This window comes from Condylura cristata, unplaced genomic scaffold, assembly GCF_000260355.1.
Source record: "Condylura cristata isolate star-nosed mole 26May11 unplaced genomic scaffold, ConCri1.0 scaffold00003, whole genome shotgun sequence".
Lineage (NCBI taxonomy): Eukaryota > Metazoa > Chordata > Mammalia > Eulipotyphla > Talpidae > Condylura > Condylura cristata.
The window spans coordinates 77,330,789-77,341,411 of record NW_004567104.1 but is presented as its reverse complement, the minus strand read 5'-3'; the positions used below and the strand labels follow the sequence as shown (position 1 = coordinate 77,341,411).

General features: G+C 62.5%; 1 protein-coding gene across 1 annotated transcript in view; it reads left to right on the top strand.

The window, feature by feature from the left end:
* The first annotated feature begins 381 nt into the window (after positions 1-381).
* Positions 382-10,623, top strand: part of DSCAM (Down syndrome cell adhesion molecule) — a 299,116-nt gene continuing 288,874 nt past the window's right edge. Inside the window, exons 1-2 of the mRNA XM_012730962.1 lie at positions 382-823; positions 4,121-4,267. Coding sequence (XP_012586416.1) covers positions 382-823; positions 4,121-4,267 — 589 coding nt within the window. The remainder of the gene's footprint in view (positions 824-4,120; positions 4,268-10,623) is intronic.

The window sequence follows — 10,623 nt, the reverse complement described above, 5'->3', positions numbered from 1 at the left end:
TCTCCCGGCTGCTCCTCTCAGTTTCAGGGGATCCACCTGTCCTGCTCCCCACTCTGTCTCTGGGGAGCCCTCTCACCCCCCTGCACCGCTGGCCTGTACCCCAGCTCTGTGTGTATAAATGAACACATCTTTAAAAACATAGTTCTCGCACAGCCGCCTGCCAGCGGGGCCCCGGCCCGAGGGTCCCATGCTGCTCCGGGCAGACACCCCAGTGGGCGAGCCGTGTTCCCACGGGCCTGTGCTGGAGGCGGACCCACGCCCCGGGAACCCCACACACGAGGCCTGCCGGGTGCTGAGTCCTCAGGGCCAACAGAGAGGAGCGGGGCTGGGGAAAGACGGGCGGTCAAATCCGGTAACGAGGTGGTTCGCGCACCAGGCGCAATGGCCACGCGGCCCCCGCCGGGCCGCCTCCGCCCCACCCTGAGCCCCTGGGGCCGCCTAGCTCGGCCAGGCGGAGGGGACCTGGGCCCGGGCGCGCTGACCGCTCTCTCCTCTCTCCTCGCAGTGTTCAGCGAGGACCTGCACTCCAGCCTCTACTTTGTCAATGCATCTCTGCAAGAGGTAGTGTTCGCCAGCACCACGGGGACCCTGGTGCCCTGCCCCGCGGCGGGCATCCCTCCTGTGTCTCTCAGATGGTACCTGGCCACGGGCGAGGAGATCTACGATGTCCCCGGGATCCGCCACGCCCACCTCAACGGCACTCTCCAGATCTTCCCCTTTCCCCCTTCGAGCTTTAGCACCTTAATCCACGATAACACTTACTATTGCACAGCTGAAAATCCTTCAGGGAAAATTAGAAGTCAGGATGTCCACATCAAGGCTGGTGAGTACCGCTCGGGGCTCCGGCTCCCGGCCCTGCCCTGGGGAGGGGGAGGGGCGGGCGGGCGCCCAGGGGCGGCCCTGGGCCTGAGCCCTGGGCAGAGCTTGCCTGGACCCACGGGGCTTCCCGGGGCCTCACGGGTGGGAACGGACCGGCAGGTGGGGGCGTCCAGGGTGGCTGCTGTGCCCCAGGCATGGGGCCTTTGACTGATGGAGACTGACTCAGCTTGCAGTGCCCCTGCCCGCCCCGCCCCTCCCCGCACCTGTCCGAGGCCCGCGTGGGCCAGTGGGAAGCACAGGGTGTGGACCGTGGGCTGGACTAAAAGCGTCACGTGGACGGGTGCTCAGTGAACAGAATCGGCGGCCTTTCTCGCCTCCTGGCTCCTGAGGAGGCCCCGGGCACTCTGGGCCGTGGCCAGTCCGGCTCGGCCGCGCCGTCTGTGCACCCTGCCTGTCCTTCCCGACACACCGCGTGCGCATTTGGATTGCTCTTGCTGGACGTCCACCCGGGCACAGCTGGAGATTCACAGACACGAAAAGTCAGTCTGTCCAGCACAGACTTCACGAAGCCCTGAAAACAGATGCACCGCCAGGCTCCGCTCAGCGACGCGGGCTGCCGTGTCCCGTCTTTCCAACGCGCCTGGGCCCGGACACCGGGCCAGGGCAGGCCAGAGGCCCGGGAAGCCGGCCGCCCACCCGCTCTGCAGCCTCTCTGCCTGAGCGAGACGGCGCGGCTCGGGGGCGTCGCCGCGAGCCAAGCGCGCAGCGTTCCCGGCTCCCGCCTGTGATCTCTTTGATGGCAGCAATCAAACGGGGCTGATTCATCCTGCCAGCCCGTCATTTCCCCAGCCGTATCTGGGTCTCCGTGATGTGCGCGGGTTCCGAGCTCTGCACGAAAACGGCACTTCAAGGAAGGGAGAGATTTGCCTCTGAACGGAGCGAGACGAGCACTCCAGAGCCCCGATGATTGAAGTCGAGCGGAGGGATTGGTGGAAGGACCCCGAGACCTGCCCCACAGGGCCTCATGAAAGTCGCACTTTGCAGGCTGAAAGTGCCAGGGCCGTGTTGTCGCGGCACAAAGTGCCACGCACAGAACAGCCTGGCGCCCAGCAGCTTCTCGGCACTAACCTGCTCTTTCCGCTGCCGCTTCCTGTCAGGAAAACGCAGCACCTGCTCCCTGGGAGATGCCGTCTCCTAAGTGGGCGGCAGGGGGGGTGGGTTTGGCAGCCACGTGGGCTGTGGGCGTGGGATAGCAGGGTGGCCTGGCGGCCGTGGCACCCCCCCATGTGGGCGATGCTGTGGGCCCCAGCCGTACCGACTCAGTCTGGGCCTAGCGTTTACAGGCTTGGTCGTCAGCTTGGGCCTCTGAGAGGCTCTTCTTCCTCCTGAGATTCTTTCCACGGCTCATTGGCTTCGTGCGAGAACACACGATGGCTGGACTACTCCGTCAGGTCGTGGCCCGGGCACTCAGAAGCACACTCACCCTCCTGTGCGGGTGCGGGACTGTTGCCAGCAGGGCGGGCGGGGACGCTCGTGGCAGGACGGAGGGAGCCGGCCTGAGCCGGACGCGGGCGTCTCGCGTGGCCCTCCCTGCGTGCCGGGACCGCCTCGGGCCTAAGCGGCCCTGCGGCTGGAGCTGGGGCTTCCGGGGGTAACGGTGAAGCACCTCCTGACAGCCGGATGCCCCTTCTTGGTAGTTCCTGGGGGCTTTGAGGAGGCCTCGGTGTCTGCAGGAGAGGGGAGATTTACCCACTCGGCCTCCCTCGGGGACCCGGTTCCGCGCTCGCTGGTTCTCCCTCACTCGCCGCTCACGGACGAGGCCACACGGCCGCCACAGACACCCAGGCCCGCCCGCGCCGGCCCCTGCGCAGCAAGAGGTCAGTGCGTGCAGCCGCGGGCGAGAAAGACCGCGGTGAGTGGCCACTGTCACCCCGGCCTCTGCTCAGGGCCAAGACGAGGAAGCGGGGCCCCCACTTAACTCCCCTGCGAAACATCATCACCACCAAAACGGAAAAGCAAGGTTTTCACGAACGGGAAGGACTCTGGCTCCGGGGAGCCGAGGGGACAGGCACCGCCGCAGGGCCTCCATGTTTCCAGATGGAGGAAGAGCGAACTGGCCACAGGGTTTACAGCCTGGCACGATGGGAAACTGGATTCCGCCAGCCGGTGCAGGCGGCGGCCAAGGCTCCCTCCGGCCTGGGCCTCGCCAGCTGCCGTGACCCTCCGGCCTGGGCCCTGCCGGGGACCTTCAGCGTCTGTCCTTCCGAGCGCCTTCAGGCGGGACCCCGCCTTTGCGGCCCGAGTCTGCTGGCCTCCGCCCGGCCCCTGGCCCCGCAGGCCCGCTGGGGGAATCAGCTCCCCGACTGCCACTCCGAGTCGGCGCCCTCTTAGGCGGGGCACCCCTGGGCCCGCTAAGAGAGCTCCCTTTGGGGTACACTCCTGTCTCGCTCCGTTTGTTAACTTCTTTTGAAATTAATTTTATGACCATTTTGGGGATCCATGTTTGTCCAGTGAGTGACTAAAACTGGCTGACGAGACAGCAAGAGGACATGGTGTCTGGGTGGTTTGGAGAACCAGACTCGCAGATTCAGAACTCTGCTCTGCAATTTGCGGGGGACAAAGCCCTGGAGAAGCAGCGTTCACCTGGACTTACGAGACGGGACGCAGCTGGGGCCACACGCCTGGGTGCGCCCCATGGACGGCCCCTGGCCGCAGGCCCTGCTGGGGGTGTGCCAGGCTGGCCTCACATGAGCCGACTGAGCACCTGTGTGCACCACGCCCCTGTGGCGGACAGGAGAGGGCTGCTTCCTGAGGGCTGGACCCAGGCCGCTGGGTTTCCAGGGTGGGCACCGGGCCATAGCTCAGAGCACCCCCTCTGAAGGTGATGGGGTCACCCCGACTGGGGAGCCTCCTTAACCCTGGGGGTAGAGCGGTTTTCACTAAACTGCTTTGTAGCTGATAGGACAAGACAGACTTTGGAAGAGCCATTTTAATCCCTGATGCACTGGGCATGCGTGTAGACATAAACGTGGCAAGAGTGAGTCTCAGGTCTCCCAGGACGCGGGGTTCCCACACCTTCCCACCTGCAGCTGCATGGGGGCGACCTCACCGACAGCTGCGCTATGATCCCGGGGCAGCGCGCCCCCGTTCCGCGCAACGGTCTTCAGAGCGAGCTTCGGGTTCTGACGTTTCTCCCAGTAAACGCACCTGGCGCACCTGGCGCACCTGACGCGGCTGCTCCGCGCGGCGGGGGGCTGCCTGCGGGCGCGGCGGCGTCTCACTGCGCGCTCTCGCCTTGCAGTTTTGCGGGAGCCCTACACAGTCCGTGTGGAGGACCAGAAAACCATGAGAGGCCATGTCGCGGTCTTCAAGTGCATTATCCCCGCCTCGGTGGAGGCCTACATCGCCGTGGTCTCGTGGGAGAAAGACACTGTCTCACTCATCTCAGGTAGGTGCGGCGGGCGCGGCCCCTCCCAGGGCGGCCCGGGCGGTGGACTCGACTCTACCCCGCGGGAGCGCGGTGCGCGCGCCTGGAGCAGATGCTCGGGGTGACCGCTGGCGCTGGACCGGGCGGCGCGCAAGAGCGCGAGCCGTGTTCCTCCCTGAGCCCTTGCGGGTGTCTCTGCCCCCAGGTTTGAGAGGGGTTCTGGACCCTCTGCAACACGCGCAGGCCGGTCCCCTGACACTGAGGTCGGAAAGCAGGCGGCCTGGCTTTGTGCTGCTTTGCCCTTTGCAAACATCTCAGGAGCCATTTGGTGTCTGGCTCTGTCCTCGGGGTTCTCTTCCAGAGAGCTGTTCAGCTCTGGCAGGGATACATCTGCAGGTAAATGACACTCGGTTTGCTTTTGTATCTGGAAAGGGCACGCGTGAGGTTGAGCTTACAGAAAGCCGTGGTTGTTCTTGTCTTGAAGTTTTTAAGTTGCGTGTGCGCCTGCAGGCGGGCCAGGGGGCGCAGGACCAGACGCCCTGTCCCCACGCGTCCGGCAAGGGTGTCGGCAGCTGCGGAAGGGCCTGCTGGCCACGAAGGAGGGACTGTGGGTGACAAATAATCGCGTTTCTTCACAAGTCTGTATATGTGCGTGCAAGTGAGCATACAGACATTTCAGCGGAATTCTCGAATATCACCAAAATTTGGTGAGTGTATACCGAAAAGAAATTGGAACTAAACTCTCACGGTGACAAAAACAATGTTTTGTGCAGTTTACTGGTTTACAGGATGGTAGAGGTGACGGTACAGGCCCCTTTGAATGCTCCAGCCACAGGTGAAACCTTTGGTCTTCCGAGCTCATCCTGGTCAGTTAGGTATGACAGAAGATGTGTCCAGCTGTTCTTAGTGTTGCTTTACGATCAACTCCAAATCCGTTGCACTTGGCTGAGCCGTACCGTCCTTGATGTTACGTTGATGAGTCGTCGTGGATGTTAACGTGGACGATGGAAAGGGCCAGGCATGAGAGCTGAAATACAAGTATTCCACTCAGGACAGGGTCACGCTACACCTTTATTTGCTGATTTTGAATCTTGAATGGTCTTCGTTGCTTCTCTTTCGAGGCCTCGTAAGCTTCTTGGTGGCAGGTGGGGAGATCTGACAAGTTCATCTGGCGGGACACAGAGGTGCAGTTTGTGGGTTCAGAGGAAGAGAACTGGGGCGTCAGGCCCCTTCGGGTCCTGGGTTGCTGCACCTCTTCGGCACGGTCATCAAGCCCAACTTCAGGGTCTGCGGGGGCGGGGAGAACTACAATGGGGGGCTGCCAGTGGGGGTGATGCATGTCTTACGTCTTTCACGTGAATGCACCCCAGATGTCACTGGCCACATCCGCCGGCGGTGCGCCCAGGACACCTGGCATCCGGGTGCGGGTGGAAATGTCCCCCGGTTCTCGCTGCCTGTGCAGGTGTTCGCATGGTCGCTACACCTGGCGACGTGGTCCTGCCAGGCGCAGGCTGTGTGGAATCTCCGCACCGTCTCAGGCTTCCGGCGTTTGGGCGACGGACGGACCCGGGCACCTGTTGTCGTTCTGCAGCGTGTGGTAGGCCGTGCCCCCTCTAACATGAATTTAGGTAGCGAAAATGAAAGGGATTTAGGTCTGCGGTCGGAGCTGGCGTGTTGGCGGTGGGATGGCTGCTTTTCCCTCTCCTCAGTCAGGGCTGCGCTTTAACCTCTGGCGAAAGGGTCAACCCGTGGACCACAAGGGAGCAGTGACCGCTCTTTGCTGCAGGAAAGACCCAGCAGACCATTGGAGCACAGACTGACCGCACTAGAACGCATCAACAGTAGTTTATTTGTTTGTAGGTAAATCACTTACCCAGACACGGGGCATTCCTACGCTGGCCCACATGGAGGGAGAGGAGGGGAGGCAGAGACAGCCCCACAGCATTCCTCAAGCTCAGGTTTTCAGCCGGAACAGCTTAGGTCAGCGTTGCGCTCTAAGGGTAGAGTGTTCACAACAGACTTGTTCTCTCCTGGGCCCGCCCACGGAGTCTGCGGAAAAGGCCGGGTCAGCACCCGCTGATGGTCACTGGGTGGCTCAGAGCATGATATCGGAACGCGTGAGCCCGTGATTGGCTGGTCTGGATGGACCAGGAGGGCGCCTCTGTGGGGCCCCGTTTCAGAGTGGGGCCGGGCAAGTGAGGACGTGTGGGAGCAGGGGGCGCAGAGGAACCGGGCCTCCCCCCCCCACGTCCAGGGCCAAGCGAGGCAGGAGCCACGGGGGCTTCGAATGCAGGGGACAGCTCACAGAAAACAGATTCTTGGGGCGCAGGGGCTAGTCTGGGGGGCAGTGAGCCCCGGCAGACGTCCTGGCTGGTGCCGGCATAGCAGAGCCGCGTCGAGATTAATGTCTGTCTGGTTTGCTAATAGACAGGTATGTGCCTGGCCTTCCGGCTGCTGCTTTAAACTCAGTCCTTGCAAGTCGGCATCAGCTCTCCTCCACGGCCAGTCGTGAATCTGGCTGGGGACCCTGTTCCGGGACGCACGCCCGCTCTGCTCCGAGGCCTGGGGTTCGGGCGGCTAGGAAAGCTGGCAGCGGGAGATGCTCACGGCCGGTGGCCTCGCTCAGGGAGGGAGGCGGGACCGTCTTCAGAGCTCAAGCCTCAAGTGTCCAGAGGCCCTGCCCGACGTGCCCAGAGGCCAGCACACCATGGCACCAGCGCTTCAGAAAGCAAAGAAACTTTACTGCAGAAAAATTGGCAAGGAGACGAGAGAAACTCAAATCTGCCCCCCAAGTTAAGAAAGAGAATGTGGCTATACAGGTTTCGGGGACGAGGGTTGAAAATAGGAGTTAAATTGTCTCGAGTAAGGCGTGGGGAGTTAAATGTGCACTCGGTGAGGGTCATAGGCGAGTTACTGGGGTCCCCACGAGGACTGTGGGCCCCTACAGGGTGAGTCAGCGGGGCCCCGTGGGGACTGTGGGGCCCCGTCGGTACGCGTGTGCAGGCTGTGCTCCAGGTAGCTGACCGTTGCACTCCCGCTGTGGGCCTCAGCTTCGGCCCACCCCGTCTCGGTCCTTGCGTCTCAAGGTCAGCGAGCTCTTGCTTAGCTTGGTCATCTTCAGATAAACTGTCTGTGAATGGAAGTCTCGAAGATAAAATTAGATCTAAGCTTATTTTTTTCTTTTGTGCTCTCGGGTCTGAGAACAATTTAACCATTTAACACTGGTCATGAGAGCACCCTCGGGTGAGGCCAGAGCAGCAAAGGTCAACTGCTTGTCCTGGGAGGGCGCTGGGCTTGTGTCAACGCTTCCGGCGGGGCTCTTCGGAAATCTTGGCTTAAATCAATGGATGTTTGACTTTGATGAAACATGAGGTAAGCTAAGAAGCGCCTTCCAGGGAATGAAACACGGTGGCTTCTGCCCGGCAGCTGTGCCCACAGCTGCTCTCCTTAACCGATCAGGGTCTCCTCGCCGGGAGACATTGGCCTCAACGTAGACTTAGGGGTGAAGCTGTGTCTCTTGTTCCTATGAGGCATCACCATAGAGGAGCGTCCTGAGCTCACTTATCTCGAGAACACTCCAGTGGGCTCGCTCCGGGCCGGGTGCTCGCCAGGCCTCCCCAGCTGCCTCCCCGACCCTCAGTGGGCTGGTACTTGAAGGTGGTGCCCAAGAAGGTGCCCCAAGAGGGCACTGGTGTCTTTATAGCACGAGGCGCCAGAACACTCTGGCCCCGACCAGGACATGGAGAGAGGCCAGGTCCCCGCCAGGCCTGCGCGCTGGGCCCTGGCCTGGGATCCCCGGTTCCAGGCTGAAGTGCAAACAGCTACATTGCACCACCGGTCTGTGGCGTATTTTAACAGCAACAAACAAGCCAAGGTGCCAAGATGTCCCCGGGGGCAGTGAGGGCTCACAGGGCGGTGCTTTGCCTCGACCCAGGCACTCGGCCGGACCCCGAGTGGTGACCCTTGGCTGTCCAGTGTGGGTGTGGGGGGCCCTATCTCAGGGCTCTCGTGCCGCCTGATGCCCCTCGTGTGCTGACCCTGACCTCCGCTTGCCCCTGACAAGGATGCGCCAGGAGAGACAGCAGGGTGGTGTCCGCCTGCACCCTACACCTTCCTCCAAGCCTCTGCCGAGCAAAGAGAGCCTCTCACCTGCCCGGTATGAACGTCGCCTCCGTGCGGTACTCTGCAGACGGCCGGCTCTGGAGCTGGTGCTGACGGGAGACGGGCAGCCCTGTCCGGCCTCCCGCCCCGACCGGCGTTTCTGCCCGTCGGGCGGTCAGCGAGGAGGGAGCCCGGCCTTCCGCGCCTGTTTCCTCTGATAAAATTCCGAGGATCTCACTGGGGGTTCAGCTACATTAACATCAAAGACAGAGCCCAAGGGTAACGGGATTTGGAAAATGGAGAAAGCAAACATTTTGCCGTCCCCCAGAACCTGCCTCCCTCCGCGGCCCTGGTCCGATCTTCGGTTCCAGATTTCCCAGCCGACGCCTCTGCTTGTGAAGGCTCCGGGGGCGTTCTGTTCTCTTAGGATCAGTGAGTTCAAATCCAAGGATGATCATCTGCTTCCCAGGCCTGGGGCGAGGGGACAATTTTCTGCCCACATTAAATATCAAAGGGCCAGTCCTCCCGCAAAGGCTCGCTGTGGTCTGGGAAGCGGGTTGGAGCCTGGTCTTCGCAGATAAGGCGAAGGGCTGGTCTCTAGGGAGCGCCCACCCAGGCGGTGGGGGTGGGGGGACAGGGTGCTGCCGGGACTGGCCGCATCAGAGTCTGCAGGAGCCCACGACTCCCGGCACTGGGCTCGGGGGGAGGCGGCCCCAGGCGGTGGCCGGCTCCCAGAGTGCCCGCTTGTGGGGGGGGAACCATCCAGGCCGGAGGAGGTCAGCCCCGCCGGGGGGCCCCCGGCACTTTCAGCAGACCCATTCTGGGAGCTGCCCGTGTCTGCTCTCTTGCGGCGGGAGGGGCGGGCGCTGGGCGCTGGCCCCGGGGCCCTGCGGTGCTTGCTGTGTCTGCACCCTGGACCCTCCCTGAGGCTCCTGTACTTCCTCCTGCTCGCCGGCACTGTGGGGAGCTGCCGTGGTGCGTGGCGCCCAGAGCTCAGCGCCCCACGGTGGGTGTCCCGAGGACCCCAAACTGCATTTTAAAAATCTTTTTCAAAGAAGCAGAGAGTTGCAGAATTAAAGAAACATTTCTTGAATATTCACTAGAAAATGTGCGGAACCAACAGGAAACGATAAAAGACGCGTTCTGTGTGCTCTGTCCGTCTGCCCACGTGTGTATCCCACGGTTTGTGGCATCGAAGCCTCGCCGCAAGCTCGGGCAGTCGCTCCGCCAGCAGGGGTGCCAGGGAGACCTCACGGCCGTCCCCTGGGGGAGTGAGGTCACGGGAAATAGATCCCACGTGAGCCGGCAGGCAGGGAGGGTCCTGGTCTCTTTCTTCTCGGAGCCATTAATTATAATTTTGCCATTTAAGTCTGTTGCTCATTAAATTAGTTTTTGCGTGTTGCTCCACTGCCGCTGGAGGTAATTAAAACCAGGCTTGTGGACAGGTCGCGAGAAATGCTGCCCGGCACTGAGAATGAAGGTCGGCGAGCCAGGCGGCTCAGCCTGGAATTCCAAAAATAACCCACTAATGAGCTCCTGGAAGAACCGTAGGAAACACCGCGTCCACTCGGCCGTGGCGAAAGAAGACAGATGACCCGTCTCAGAGCGGGAGACTCGCGGCAGACGGCGGCCCCCGCGCAATGTGCCTCCGTTTCTGGGCCGCCGAGACGGTGACCGGACCACGGCCACGGCGCGGGGACCCTCCCGGACGGGAGGACACGCGAGGCGCCCCCAGGAACGTCACGTGGGCGTGTGCCATGCCGGCTGTGTGCTCTGCGTGGGTGTGCGTGTTCCGTGAGAGTGCGCGTGCGTGGCCCCTCCTCTGGGCTCACGGTACGAAGGGGGTGCGCCACTAGGCCAGCCTAAGACACCCCCGATTTCCCGCTGCAAACGTTACCAGGAATGGGAGTTTTGAGGGTGGCTCCGCGCAGCTTGTCAGGGTGACGTGGAGAGGCCCCTCCCTGGTCCAGCGTGCTGGTGTGGGTCAAGAAGGCTCTCCGAAGCTGCCCTCGCCATCAGGTGGCAGGGCGTTGACTGGCCAGCCAAGTGCGTAATGCCACGTTGAACGTCCCGTCTCTCAAGCTGCCCACTGTCCAGCTCGCTGGCTTTTCTCCTTACTCTGATCGCACGGGTCTCTTGGATGCGAGTGCCAGGCGGGGTGGCTTCGGGGAGGGCGCCCAGGGCTCTGCCTGGGCACCCCGCTGTGATAAGGCCCCGAGGAGCCTCCCGGTCTGTGTGTCTGGGGTGCGCGGGACACACTTGACTCCCCGGCAGGC